The sequence below is a fragment of the Trachypithecus francoisi genome, unplaced genomic scaffold, assembly GCF_009764315.1.
Source record: "Trachypithecus francoisi isolate TF-2019V2 unplaced genomic scaffold, Tfra_2.0 Lachesis_group17, whole genome shotgun sequence".
NCBI classification, from domain to species: Eukaryota; Metazoa; Chordata; class Mammalia; order Primates; family Cercopithecidae; genus Trachypithecus; species Trachypithecus francoisi.
In genome coordinates, this window is record NW_022681462.1 from 65,117,765 (window position 1) to 65,133,303 (window position 15,539).

A 15,539-nucleotide genomic window follows, 5' to 3' on the forward strand; every position below is an offset into this window, starting at 1 on the left:
TGACACAAGTTTACCTATATAACAAACCTGCACATGTACCCCTGAACTTAAACGTTAAAAAATAAGTTTAAAAACATTAAAATAGACAAAGCACATACTGCAGAGAGCCTAAAACAATCAGGAATCTGAATATCTAGCCCCCAGATATCGGCTATTATGCAACCACTGACAAGTATAAATGATCCAATTTCTTTTCTTCCTATCCACTTGATTCCCATGAGAAAAAATAAATTACTAAGCTATGAAGCTTTTCACCTAATGTAGAATAGTGAAGATACAGGCGGAAATATAATGAATATATTGTGGAAGAGTAATCTAAATAAACACTAGAAAGCAACCCAAACACTGTAAGGATCAAACGCCTGCCAAACCACTGAGTTAACACTACATAATTTCTTGCTAATACTCCTGATTCACCTGAAATTCAAGCTATATTTGGGATGAGGACAAGACAAATTTTTCTTTCTTCTCTATTAATAAAATAAAGCTGGAATGAGTCATCTTGGTTATTTCCTCAATGTCTTGACAAAGGCAATCACCGTACTACTAGTAATAAGATTTGCTTTTTATTCCAGTCTATACGGCCCAAAGGAAAACTGCCAATATGGCAGCAATTGATAGACATTGATGGCTCTTATCAACAAATCCATCAGAGAGGTCATCAACACAATTCCCAAAGATGTTTCATTTTAAACTATATTTGCTTCTAATTTCTCATTAAAAATAGTAGGATTAATTATGTGATGTTCCAAGTGACAATTTGCATTACAGGGTATCTCTGAGTGGGAGATCAAAGCTTTTTAGAAAGATGCATATTTCACTAATCCTCATTATATTTTATAGAAAGTTCCAGCTACTCAGGAGGAGGAGCAGGAAGGATCCCTTCCTTGAGTTAGAGGCTACAGTGAGCCATGATCACACCACTGCACTCCAAGCTGGGCGACAGAACAAGACCCTGTCTCAAAAAAAAAAAAAAAAAAAGTAGTTGATGGCAAGAATTATGTCTCAACTGTGAAAAAATTACAGTGAAAAGATTCTAGGACTGCCTTAGTCACTCTTCAACATAAGAAAAGTTGTTGCCATTCAGTAGGAAAAATACGGTTGGCCCTGAGGAAATAGCCAAAAGCAGAATTGTCTGGCCCACACTTGAGTTGGTTAGAAGGAATGCTGGGCTGCACTCAATGCCAGGCCAACAGTAGTGCCACTTGTCAGCCAGTCCTTGCTCCCAAACTACTCACCTAACTCCACTTCAACATAGAGATGCACATTTGAACTGCACAGATAATGAAAGCAATCTGAGAAATGCCCAAAGAACCCAGAAGGAATCAAAACCTGTCCAGAGAGAACATCTGTATCTCACTCAAGTCACTTGACTGGTCACAAGGAATATGTCTTTAGTTTCCTAGAGCAGGGGTCCCCAAGCCCCAGGCCCCAGACCAGTACTAGTGGTAGCAAGTCAGGAACTGGGCGGGACAGCAGGTGAACAATATTGCCTGAGCTCCACCTCCTGTCAGGTTAGCAGCATTAGATTCTCACAGGAGCGCAAACCCTATTGTGAACCGACACTCGAGGGATCTAGGCTGCCTTCTCCTTATGAGATTCTAACTAATGCCTGATGATGGAAGTTGGAACAGTTTCATCCCAAAACCATTCCCGCCCCCACCACCCAGTTCATGAAAAAATTATCTTCCATGAAACCAGTCCCTGGTGCCAAAAATGTTGGGGACCACTGTCCTAGAGGATGATCTATATTTCCTTGGGGTTAACCTAGAAATACACTATTATGCTGGGTGCGGTGGCTCATGCCTGTAATCCCAGCAGTTTGGGAGGCTAAGTTGGGTGGATCACCTGAGGTTGGGAGTTCAAGACCAGCCTGACCAACATAGAGAAACCTTGTCTCTACTAAAAATACAAAAGTAGCTGGCCATGGTGGCGCATGGCATGCCTGTAATCCCAGCTACTTGGGAGGCTGAGGCAGGAGAATGGCTTGAACCTGGGAGCAGGAGTCTGAGGAGAGCGGAGATCTTGCCATTGCACTCCAGCCTGGGCCACAAGAGCAAAACTCCGTCTCAAAAAAAGAAAAGAAAAGAAAAATACACTATTACTTTTGTTGAAAATCATGCTTATTTTTCTGCAATGTTTTGGAAATACTGGGGGCAGTGAGACAGAAACCCTGCAATATACACACAGAATTCACAAAAATATCCCACATGTGCATTCAAGACCCCTGTCAAGATAAAACTATCAGTAGAGTTTGCTTCTAGAACTGGAAAGGTATTTTTAAAGAAGCCACAAAACCCATTAATTTTTTTTTATAAATTCAAGTATTAATATGTCTTTTTTAAAAAAAATCTCCTTGGCAAATACATCATAAACAAAGTCAAAGAGAAAACAGGGGAACTATTTGTATCACATATCACAGATTAAGAACTAACTTTGTTAAAATATAAAAAGTTCCCACAAGTCAGTAAAACTGCCAATAGAAAACTGGCCAGGGGAAAAACAGTTGACAGAAAAGGAGATAAATGGTTTTCAAATACAAGCAAAGATTTCTATCTCATCCAAAATGAGAAATGCAAGCTAATATAACATGTCATCTGTCAACTAGTCACGGGTTTCAAAGATGGGTAACACTGCCAGCAAAGTTCTAGAGAAATAGGAATTGTCTAGACGTTGTGAGTGGGACTGTGAATTGCAGTTTTTCTAACGGCAATAAAACTACACCAAAATTCAAAATGTATGCTCCTTGGTCCCAACTTTAACTTTTAGGGAGCTATCTTGTAAGGCACATTCCCATTTTATCCATCAGTATGAAATGATATCTGCATAACGACATTTGTTGCAACGTTATTTATGATTGAAAATGACTGAAAATAACTTAAAAGCTTTTAATAGGGAACTAGTTATAGTACAACAAAATAGATTATGCAGCTGACACAAAAAGGAGGCAGTTCTCAATGCAGTGGCATGGTATGTTAAGTAAAAAACAAGGGACAGAGCAATACAGACAGTATGTTAACATCATACAGAAACAAAGAATAAACCTACTTAGATTCTTATAGATGCACAGAATACTTCTGGATACTTAAGGCAACAATGATAATGGTTATCACTGAATGGGGTAAATTAGGAATGAGAAACGTGATGAGATTTGTAACCGCTTTTGTACCTTTCAAAAAAATGTTCAGTATCCACTCAAAACCAAATTTTAATTAAAAATAAACTCCTCGGCTTATACCACAAGGCACAGACTAAAAAAAATTTTAAACTCTCTACCAAAAATACCAAAAGAAGCAAACCAACTATTCTCTCATGTTTCAAGCTTAAAATTTCAGGAAAGCTTATACAATCATTAACTTTAGCTGAGAAATCTCTAGAAAAATCTCATAAAACAAATTTTTCAGGAAATGGGGTCTTGAGATACCTCCAAAGTCGAATTAGCATCTTCAAACAGAAAAATAGCTTCAGGCTCCTCCCAAATAACCTCATACGGGGGAATACTATGGCCCATTCAAGTCTGGTGTGTTATCAGCCCAAACCACTTCACTCTCTCTGCAAGCCACCAAGGTACCAGACAAATCATCCAGATTTACTTTTCCAGGCACTTTAGTTTCATCTTTGGAATGTTGCTAGTTAACCTACTTCTATTTAACCTCAGTTTGTGAGGATCCTGAGTCTCAAGTGGCGATAATCCTATGCGTATCAGGTGTTTGGATAATTCTGTAGATCTTTGGTGAAGTCTCTGAAATGTCTGATGGCAATAACAGAGGAATGTCATCCTCCCATACATAGCTTTTTTACTAGCGGAGGGATCTCAAGGGGGAAAAAATAAAAGATGGCTTTTTTTTTTTTTAAATAAAATATGGAACACTTCACTAATTTGTGTGGTCATCCATGCTCAGGGCCATGATAATCTTCTCTGTATCATTCCAATTTTTAGTATATGTGCTGCTGAAGTGAGCACGATGTCCAAACTTGGTATTTTATAACCTTGCTGTTGGGCCACAAATCTTAAGAACACAGTAGGTTTCTTTATGCAATGAAGGATTTTGGTCTACCAATCCATTTTTAATAAGCACTATCTACATGGTAGAACTGGCTCAAGCATTTTACTAATGTTAGTAACTTTTGGCATGGATTTATATATTCACATATAAAGATCTAGTATTAAAATAATATTTAGGTATTTGGGGAAATTAGTTTAAAAAATACATTTTTCATAGTGAGGCCCCATCTCTAAAAAAAAAAAAAAAACTTAACCAGGTATGGTGGGCCACACTAGTCCCACCTACTCAGAAGGCAAGAGGATCACTTGGGCCCCAGAGTTCAAGGCCGCACTGAGCTATGATGGTGCCACTGCACTCCAGAGCTTGGGCAACAGAGCAAGACCCTATCTCTTAAAAAAAAAAAAAAATCCTATGGATGAAGAGTGGTAAATCTTCCCACCCCTTTCCCTCAGCCTCCCAGTTTCCCTTCCCTCAGATGTCATTACTATTTACATATTCTTTGAGATATTTTATGAATCTGCAAAGACCTTTTCTGTTTTTACTGTATGCTTTAATCCAGGTTTAAAAAGCTCCCATTTCTTCACTTTTATGCAGTGTCATCCCATAAACTGACGATGACACTGACTGTGATGGTGCTGCCATGGCCAGAGGCAATCGAAGAGCTCAACATCTACAGTGCTTGGAAGAGTCTCAAGCTCACAGGGAAGAATTACTTTCCCAAAATAATAAATTATTCTAAAATGCATTAATGAGAACTTTAGGTCCATCAATATTTTGAGAATAACAATCTTCTGCCTTATCTGAAAGTACATTCACACTGCATCACAGTGATTCTTAACTTTCTGCAGGGTGGAGGAGGGCCTAACACTGCCTTTGAGAAACTAAGGAAAACTTACTGGAAAACACACACACATACACACACACACACACACACACACACACACACACACACACTCCTATACACTCCCAGTAGACCACAGACATGGTCGCCTATGGACATCAGGTTATTAATACCTAATCTCCCTAACAAGCCAAGATCAAGACATCTGCTGAAGAGATTGTAACAAGGTAAGTACAAGAACAGATGATAGCATAATCAATTAGATGTTAGGAAAAGTTCATTAATTGCTTGTCTGAAAAAAAAAAATGAGTAGATGGCTGCTGAAACACTGTCATTTTAAATCTTAAGGTAAAATTATTTGAGAATCTGATTATGTAAAACTCAATGACTGGTGAAGCTAAATACAAAACAAAATAACATATGCTCTCTGAATTTCATCCAGATAAATGACTGCTCTTTTATTATTATACAATAATATATTATTATATAATATATAATATAAAGCATATAATCTATATGCTTATAGAAATAAAATACAGATAACTTAATTATGATCCCTTTTAGCAGCAGGCCCATCAGTTGAGAAAAAAATTAGAATGAGATAAAAGAAAAATATACTTCATTGAAGAATAATCAAAACAAAGATAATGTGCAAATTAACTGAAAATTAACACACGAGCCCTGGGGAAACAGTGTTTCCTCAGCAGCCAACTGAGTTGGTGATGGTTTCTCTTCCACTCCTAGGACAAAGATGATACTGGATCCCCACCAATCTTAATGGAAAAGTCTCATTCATTTTCATTCTTAAATGTTTCACTTTTTAATTAATTTATTTTTTCATGCAGAGTCTCACTGTGTCTCCCAGGCTGCAGTGCAGTGGCGTAATCTCGGCTCACTGCAACCTCTGCCTCCCAGGTTCAAGTGATTCTCTTGCCTCAGCCTTCCAAGCAGCTGGGATTACAGGCATGTGCCACCACGCCTGGCTAATTTTTGAATTTTTAGTAGAGATGGGGTTTCACCATGTTGGCCAGGCTGGTCTCGAACTCCTGACCTCAGGTGATCTGCCCACTTAGGCCTCCCAAAGTGCTGGGATTACAGGCGCGAGCCACCGTGCCTGGCCTTCACCATTCTTTTTATTTAAAAAATTCTATAAAAATGTGTTTTAAATGAGCTGAACAATTTAGAATATAAATATTTCCAATTCCCAAAATGGGAAAGTGTTAACGTAAGTCCATGAGGTCTCAAATGTTAGTACAAAACCTAAATATAGCTGGGCGCGGTGGCTCAAGCCTGTAATCCCAGCACTCTGGGAGGCCGAGACGGGCGGATCAAGAGGTCAGGAGATCAAGACCATCCTGGCTAACATGGTGAAACCCCGTCTCTACTAAAAAATACAAAAAACTAGCCGGGCGAGGTGGCGGGTGGCTGTAGTCCCAGCTACTCGGGAGGCTGAGGCAGGAGAATGGCATAAACCCGGGAGGCGGAGCTTGCAGTGAGCTGAGATCCGGCCACTACACTCTAGCCCGGGCGACAGAGCAAAACTCCGTCTCAAAAAAAAAAAAAAAAAAAACCTAAATATAAGCCTAAACTCTCAAATATATATGAATCTAATATAGTAATTTCCCCTCCGTGGGACTCTGACATTGTTACCATTTTGTCTTTTTTCTTTCTTTTTTTTTTTTGAGAGGAAGTTTCGCTCTTGTTGCCCAGGATAGAGTGCAATAGTGCTATATCAGCTCACTGCAACCTCTACCTCCTGTTTTCAAGCAATTCTCCTGCCTCAGCCTCCCAAGTAGCTGGGATTACAGGTGCCCGCCACCACGCCCAGCTAATTTTTGTATATTTAGTAGAGACAGAGTTTCACCATGTTGACCAGGCTGGTCTTGAACTCCTGACCTCAGGTGATCCACCCGCCTTGGCCTCCCAAAGTACTGGGATTACAAGCATGAGCCACCGCGCCCAGCCCTCAATTCCCTTTACGAAGCATTTTTCTTCTTATAGAGCTATTACTTAAGTTTTAAAGCCTTTCAACTATTCTTCTAAAAATTTTCTTTAGGAACAAAAAATGATTTTTTTAGTCATCATTCCTTTTATTAATATCCTCTTTAAATCAAAGGGGAGCATTTCATAATAAGAGATTTCTTAGAATAGCTTTAAGATTTCCTATCTGTTAAGCCAAACAGCAAGTTTTCTCATCTCTTAAGGAACAAAAGCTACACAGCTCTAACATGCTAGCCTGGAATGTGACTCCAGAGCGAACATATTAATTATACACATACTGTCAGAGACATGGTAATGACAAAACAATCCACAATTCATGGATACATAGGATCTCTGTGCTAACAAAAATAAAAATAAAAAAGATAAGCAAGACCAAATGTGTTGAAAATAAAAGTTATGTAAATGTTATGTGGTGATATATATGACACACGATCATGAAATGGAAACCAAACTGGACAAACAGCCTGCTCAACCATATGTTTAGATGCTAGCTTAAGAAAACGAAATGTGTACTTTCAGAAAATTCACGCAAAAATCAGTTTAAAGTTTACTGATAATTTGCTAGACCTTCTAATAAATATAGTATTTGTTATGAAGCACTGGTGAATTTCCATAATGTTGTATGACAATTGTAAAAGGTTCATGAGAAAAACAAGATTTACAAAGACATACGGTCTCTAGTGTAAATTGGCAAATTTTATTTAAACCTAATGAATCCATAAGACTGGACTGTACTGTCTCAATTATGGAGTCTCATTATAACAGCAGCATCCTTAGGGGTTACACTGTGGCACTACCTAAGAGGTAAAAGTGCTTCAATAGGGCTCTGTAGGCAACTCCATCACAAAACCCCACAGAATTGGATCACCTCCCACCAATCTTTTGCTAAGCACTACTCTCTGGTAAAGAGTACAGAATTTTCAATGTTTTGATTTTTTTTTTTCAAGTTGGCATGATACAAATGGCAGCACACAAAAACAATGTTAAAAAAAAAAACCAAATAAAAGGCTGTACACAAGAACTTATGTTTATTGCAAACAAACAAACAAAAAAAAAAAGGAAAGAGAAGAAAAGAGAAAATGGTCAGAAGCACAACATATAAGGTTAAGAATTTAAAAGCATCTTACATTCTGCCCTAATGGCAGCATAATTAATAGCAACAAACGGCCGTCTTGCTGCCTGCCGTAGCCGGAGGGTATTTTTGCAGACCTGGCGAGCAAATTTTGTGAAATATGTAGTATGAAGGAAGAAAGCTTGGCGGGTCTTCACTGCAGACTTTGGACTCCCAGTATTTCTAACTGGCATTCCCTGCATGGCCTGGCGGGATACGTGACTTCTAACACGAGGGTCCTGCAAAATCAGAAAACAACAAACACTGAAAGAAATGAACTTGCCCAAACGCATTACTGTTTGCATCATGCTCAAAAGAAAAGCGCACCTTTTAAATCTTTCATGAAGCATCTATAACGTCACTTGGTGTACTACCTCTAAAAGAATTAAAGTGTGCACCTTTGGGAAAGAGGTGGGGAGTAGAGAAGGGAACTGCGGAGAATACTGTACTGTTGTATAGGAATCCATAATAACGTTAATAGGTAGTAAGAAACTGCCAAGGGGGTCAACTACACTTTTTTTTTTTTTTTAATTAAGGAGTCCTGAAAGCCCGTCAGCACTGAAAAAGAGTAGTCGCCCACTGGTAAACACAGATGGTTGGCATCTTCAATCTATGAGGATTTTACCAAAATCACATTTAAACTGTTGTTCACCTCAAGATTAAGTCCATACTTCTTATCCCCCCAAAATAGCCACAGGAAGAAAAAATGCTCAATTTGCATTTATGACTTTATGTAGTAAGACACGCCTTCAACAGAATGTAAAGGTTACAGAAACTGTTTTCAAAAGCAATTAAACATTTAATTTGTAAGCTCTCTACTTATGCTAACATCTCCCACACTCATTGTTTTTTTTGTCTGAGACCATTATTCTTTTTTTTTTTTTTTTTTTTTTTTGAGACGGAGTCTCGCTCTGTCCTCCAGGCTGGAGTGCAGTGGCCGGATCTCAGCTCACTGCAAGCTCCGCCTCCCAGGTTCACGCCATTCTCCTGCCTCAGCCTCCGGAGTAGCCGGGACTACAGGCGCCTGCCACCTCGCCCGGCTAATTTTTTGCATTTTTTTAGTGGAGACGGGGTTTCACCATGTTAGCCAGGATGGTCTCGATCTCCTGACCTCGTGATCCGCCTGTCTCGGCCTCCCAAAGTGCTGGGATTACATGGGATTACAGGCTTGAGCCACCGCGCCCAGTGAGACCATTATTCTTAATACCTGATAAAATTTAATTTCTCCTTGCTTCTCTCCACACCTACCCTGAATATTGTAGTGCTATGTTTACCTATAAAGGTAGCTTTCTTCATTTTTTAATTATCCTATACTGTACTTCTGTTTCCAAGGAATAATCAAGCCATTTAAAAACATGACATTTTTCAACACTAAAAAGACTACTGTACCTCTGTAGTTGGGCTAGGAGATAACTTCTCTTCTTCTGACTGGGTGGGCATTTTCAAGCCTCCATATTTTTTCCAATAAAGCCAACAAATTGCACATAATCTACACTGCATATTAGGTGGGCCCCAGGAATACCACTGGTGAGACTGTGTAGCTAAAGCACAAGAAAAACAAGAAAAATAAAAAAAATGCTATTTAATTTGTAACATCAACACAAAATAATCAAATATTTTAAAAATACTTGTCATGCTTAGTTTACAATGTCATTGTTCCCAGCTTACAAGTCAAACATAATAGTATATTTGTGTTTTTTTAATACTCAGAACTCATTAAACCAACTTATTTCTATCATTATATAAAGTGCTTGTGGCCCTGTCAAAGCTATTAAGTGAAGTATCCTGTATTACGCATTTTGCTGCCAAGGGAGTTTTTGTTCTATTGATTAAAAATACTCTATTGTGTATGTTTCTGGAAATAGGTTCTCAAAAATATATTAGTAGTAGTATTTTAAAAATCTGGGGCCAGGCGTGGTGGCTCACGCCTGTAATCCCAGCATTTGGGAGGCTGAGGCAGGTGGACCACGAGGTCAGGAGATTAAGACCATCCTGGCTAACATGGTGAAACCCCGTCTCTACTGAAAATCCAAAAAAAATTAGCCGGGCCTGGTGGCACGCACCTGTAGTCCTAGTTACTCAGGAGGCTGAGGCAGGAGAACTGCCTGAACCTGGGAGGCAGATGTTGCAGTGAACTAAGATCATGCCACTGCACTCCAGCCTGGATGACACAGTGAGGCGCCATCTCAAAAGAAAAAAAGAAAAAAAGAAAAAAAAAAAAAAATATATATATATATATATCAATCCAGGTTTCCAAACCCAGGGTTCAGACACCACTCCAGGGATTTAAGGTACTTAGGGAGGTCCCATTGATAAAGTCAGGAATCTAATAAAAACAGGTATCTGTCAGCCAGGTGTAGTGGTAAACTCCTGTAGTCCCAGCCACTACAGAGGCTGAGGCAGCAGGATTGCTTGAGCCTGGGAGGTTGAGGCCACTGTGATTCCACCACTGCATTCCAGCCTGGGTGACAGAGGGAAGTGGGGAGGAGGAGGGGTTTGGGGAGGGGGAGAGGGAGGGAGAAGGGGAGGAGAGAAGAAAGAAACAGGTATCTGTTTCACACTCCTTTATTTTAATCAATAGGCAAAATCCTTATTTTAAAATTTCCATTTATAGACAGAATCCCTTTCAAGACTCTAAATCCATATGAAGCGAGCATGGGCAGCTGACATCACAGCATGCTTGAGGCCTAAAACTCAGATGATTTAACAGCTAGCTGAACACTGCAAGCTTGTGTTAGTTTTTGTTTTGTAGTTTAAATTACTGACATGTGACATTTAAAATATACGCATGATAGATCTGAAGTTTAAGAGAAAACATTGAGGTTGAGATATTAAGTTAATTGGGTGCATAAAAAATTGCAATTCTGTAAGTCTGCCTTAAAATATTATTTCTCTGACCTGTAAGTTACCTTTACCAGACTGTTCAAATGTTCAAACAGCACATCAAGATATCAACTAACACTTCACAAACCAATGTGAAAAAGAGAAAACACAGAGACCATTATATTCATGTTTATTGGGAATAACACTGTACACCCATCATGTTTTGTTTTTGGAGGATTATTATTTTAGGCTTTTATTTGTGTAAATATTTTAGGCCTGTTTTAGGCTTTTATTTATACAAATAAATATTTTATACACATGAAAGCCTAAAAGCCTTTCCTCCTATAATTTAGAACTAATAAATCAAGACACAAATTTTAAAAATCTTAAAACATTAAGCTACAAATCTATTTTGAATTCTAAATATAAAATTTCACTGAAAACATATGTTTTACGTAAACCAATCAAATCATGCACATCATTTTAATAACTGTCAATAAATGCCTTTCTCCTTAAATAACTCAAATTCAATTGGAAAGTAGGTATCATTTAATAAATAGAAAACATCAAGTTCTACCTCTCTATAAGGATAAATCTTATATTAAGATACATTTTATCATGGAGATTAGTAATACATGAGTCTAAAGTAAGTATTATAAAATAAAAATAGCTTATTCATCATGCACACATAAAAATAACAGAATAATCATTTAAGGGGATATACGTGAGTGTGAAAGGGGTTTGCAATTTATTTATTTATTTATTTTTTTTTTTGTGGAGACGAAGTTTCGCTCTGTTGCCCAGGTTGGAGTGCAATGGCGCAATCTCAGCTCACTGCAACCTCTGCCTCCCGGGTTCAAGCTATTCTCCTGTCTCAGCCTCCTGAGTAGCTGGGATTACAGGTGCACACCACCATGCCTGGCTAATTTTTTGTATTTTTAGTAGAGATGGAGGTTTCACCATATTGGCCAGGCTGGTCTCGAACTCCTGACCTCAGGTGAATCATCTGCCTTGGCCTCCCAAAGTGCTGGGATTATAGGCATGAGCCACAGCGTCCTGCCTGCAAGTTAAAATTAAGCCACTACCATTTGTCTGTAGGATTCTTTTTATTTTCATTTAAATATACACGAACTTCGAAATCCAAGAAATCCCAATTCAATGTATTTATGATGCTATCCATGTAGAAGCCTGACTAAAGAATTTTTTTCCACAAATTGTTTCCCTTTGTGCTCCCATGGTCAAAAAAATTGTTAAACACATCCCTATGTACCATTTCTTTTTTTTTTTTTTTTTTTTTGAGGCGGAGTCTCGCTCTGTCGCCCGGACTGGAGTGCAGTGGCCGGATCTCAGCTCACTGCAAGCTCCGCCTCCCGGATTTACGCCATTCTCCTGCCTCAGCCTCCCGAGTAGCTGGGACTACAGGCGCCCGCCGCCTCGCCCGGCTAGTTTTTGTATTTTTAGTAGAGACGGGGTTTCACCGTGTTCGCCAGGATGGTCTCGATCTCCTGACCTCGTGATCCGCCCGTCTCAGCCTCCCAAAGTGCTGGGATTACAGACTTGAGCCACCGCGCCCGGCCCCTATGTACCATTTCTACGAATTCAGCAACTTGGTTCACACCTTCCTTGGGATCAGTGGACGTAATTGTACTCATAGCTGTCCCTCATTTCTACGTCCTTCCTGGAGACAGCAGGCTACATGTACTCTCAAAGAGCTACTAAGAACCCAAATTGGGGCACTAAGTAGGTTTTCAATAAACATTAGTTTCTTTCCCTCTCCCATCCCAGGCTACCTTAACTGGAAGGAAACAGATGATAATATCACCAATGCCCCATTAAGATATCGTATCCTTGCTTGAGATTTAAAAGAAACACATAAAGTCTATCAGCTACCTAACAGTTCACTTCACCAACCCCATTTAACACCATGGGCAAATAAAATACTGCCAGCATAGATAAATATAGTGGGATCCTGAGGTCAAAAGCAAGTATCATAGAATAGCATTTCCCAAACTGTTGCATTGAGGGAACAGCAGCTTATCCACACAGAGGCCTTTCCTACAGAATTACTTGGAGCTTTAATTTGTCAAAGTATACTGAGAAACTCCGAAAGGGGATTTGATATGCATCGTGGGACCACAGCTTCTGCAAAGATAATACGACTCTAAACACAACTCAGCAAACACTGCTATGAAATAATCAACGAACCACAAGAGTACATCAAAGGAACTCCAATGCCTAACTTGAGTGTGTAGTATGTAATAAGGATTCAATAAACAGTCCCTCTGTTCCAAGCCAAAGGTAAGGAGGGGCATCTGCTCATTTGGAGGAGACACGCTTCTGCCTTCCAAGGTGCACTGTACTGACCTCTGGCAAATCCCAGACGCTCACACCCCATGAGTCATAACAGTTCCTGATGCTTAACTAACCTGCTGGAGAAAACTTACCATAGCAGCTCTCACAGGCTCTCCCTAAAAGAGGATTCTGAGGCTGGAACGTGGTCCCCACAGCTCCATTCACAGCACCAGGCTTCCCATTACTAGTGGATATTTGGTTGGGATTTGGTTTGCTGCTTTCAATGAAATTAAAATAAGGTGATAAAATGATTTGTACAATAAGACAAAAAGCTCTATATCATTACTGATTTACTTTCACTATTTAATAAACATAAACATTTTAAAATGTGTGGTGAAGAAGAAATAAACTGGTAAAAGCAAGGTGTTAAAATGAACTCACACTACTCATCTTTATAAAACAAGTCTATGTAAAAAGGAATCGCTTACGCCTGACATTCATGAAGTAAATACTGTCCCATCTCTTTTCTGATCCGAATACAATTTCCTTAAAACATCCTCTGACACTTTTGAAAGAGACAAGTTACCGTTTATAAAGTCTCCCGAGAAAATATTTATTTGGATCAAACAAATTAATTGAAAGGCAACATGGTTGTTGTCACTGTCCAGTTCCTGCTGCTGGTGTGGGGGCTGCTGGCTACTGCACTCCAGCTCTCCAGGGAGCTGCACAAAAGCCACACCCTTAGCAGATGCTGTGGGGTCAACAGGGCCCATCTCCAGGTTACTTAGGACTTCAGGAGCTTCCGGCCACTCATGATGACCACTCTTATTACATCTGAAATTTTGTAAGGAATATTACATAGCATTTGAAATTTTAAAAACCAATAAAGGTATTTGGAGGTTTTCCTTTTTAAGAGAGTATTTTTTTAAGAAGAGAAAAGAGAGGCGGAAGGATGACTTGAAGCCAGGAGTTCGGAGACCAGCCTGGACAACACAGTGAGACTCTGTCTCTACAAAAACAAAAATAAAAATTACCCAGGCATAGTGGCATGTGCCTGTAGTCCCAGCTATTCAGAAGGCTGGGGTGGGAGCATCAATCACTTGAGCCCAGGAGTTAGAAGCTACAGTGAGCCATGATCATGCCACTGTACTCCACTGCAGCCTGGGCAACAGAGGAAGACCCTTTCTTTTAGGGAGCAGGGAGAGGAAGAGACATCTACCATAAGTCGATATGCAAATCTCACAAAGACCAAGTCAACAGAGCCATTAATTCCTTAGAAACATGTAGCCCAGATTATCTTGGTATTTCCCAGGCAAACAAGGCTAACTTTTCCCCATGTATGGTAGGCTAACTCCCCCACTGCTTATAAGCTGTGCCCAAGAACACTGCACAGATATACATAGCATGTTCTCAATAAATTCATAATTCATTTAACGTATATTTATTCAGTGCCTAATAAATAAAAGTCTCTGACCTCAAGGAGCTTTCATTCTAGATGACTTTTTGTGTTTATTTGCTAGACAGAAAATAAGCAAAATAAATTAAATTATTTATTGAAAATGAATGTTGAATGGCTAAATGCAGATTATATGCTGTCTTCCCATATCTACTGACGCAATGAGACCTCACAACTATCAAGACAGCTGAAGTCAGAGTTGACTCAAGGTCTCCCACTTTCCACAATTCCATTCACCTGTTAAAGCCTGGTTTGTAAAGCTGGTCTGGCCTGACAGCAAAGACCCTAAGATTTCCTTTTGGTATTGTTATTACAACTATCAGGTGACACTCCCACCACTGCTACCAGAAGAAATCATTTAACCACTGTGTGCACTGAGGTCTCTATTCTATAAAATAGGACTATTATTTACACTTCTAACCTGTGTCAGCAATGTATGTTAAAGACAAATTGGTTTGTTTGTTTTAGATGAAGTCTCGCTCTTGTCACCCAGACTGGAGTGCAATGGTGTGATCCCGGCTCACTGCAGCCTCCACCCCCAGGTTCAAGCGATTTGAACTGCCTCAGCCTCCTGAGTAGCTGGGATTACAGGCGCCTGCCACCAATCCCGGCTAATTTTTATATTTTTAGTAGAGACAGGGTTTCACCATGTTGGCCAGGCTGGTCTCAAACTCCTGGCCTCAGGTGATCCGCCCGCCTCAGCCTCCCAAAGTGCTGGGATTACAGGTATGAGCCACCATGCCTGGCCTATTTATTTTTTTGAGATGGTGTTTTACTCTTTCACCCAGGCTAGAGTGAAGTGGCGTGATCTCGGCTCACTGCAACCTCCGCCCGCCCACAGGTTCAAGCGATTCTCCTGCCTCAGCCTCCCAAGTAGTTGGGATTACAGGCTCCCGCCACCATGCTCAGCTAATTTTTGTATTTTTAGTAGAGATGGGGTTTCACCTTGTTGGCCAGGCTGGTCTCGAACTCCTGACCTCAGGTGATCCACCCACCTCGGTCTCTCAA

The 15,539-nt window shown here is 39.8% G+C and overlaps 1 protein-coding gene and 1 non-coding gene across 11 annotated transcripts in view; both read right to left on the reverse strand.

Moving 5' to 3' along the window:
* MTA3 (metastasis associated 1 family member 3) overlaps nucleotides 1–15,539 on the reverse strand; it is a 193,920-nt gene that overhangs the window by 38,286 nt on the left and 140,095 nt on the right. For 8 of the 10 annotated variants that reach the window (XR_004428358.1, XR_004428357.1, XR_004428356.1 and 5 more), the window contains exons 12-14: nucleotides 13,228–13,352; nucleotides 9,350–9,501; nucleotides 7,977–8,199 (exon numbers count right to left, since the gene is read on the reverse strand). Coding sequence is in view for 7 of the 10 variants with exons in the window: in XM_033175887.1 (XP_033031778.1) it covers nucleotides 7,977–8,199; nucleotides 9,350–9,501; nucleotides 13,228–13,352 (500 nt within the window). In the remaining 3 variants the exon portion in view is untranslated. The remainder of the gene's footprint in view (nucleotides 1–7,976; nucleotides 8,200–9,349; nucleotides 9,502–13,227; nucleotides 13,353–15,539) is intronic. The other 2 variants (XM_033175888.1, XM_033175884.1) reach the window with 1 other exon arrangement.
* LOC117063095 lies at nucleotides 3,857–3,964 on the reverse strand. Its single transcript, XR_004428723.1, has one exon. It is a non-coding gene; the product is annotated as a U6 spliceosomal RNA (small nuclear RNA).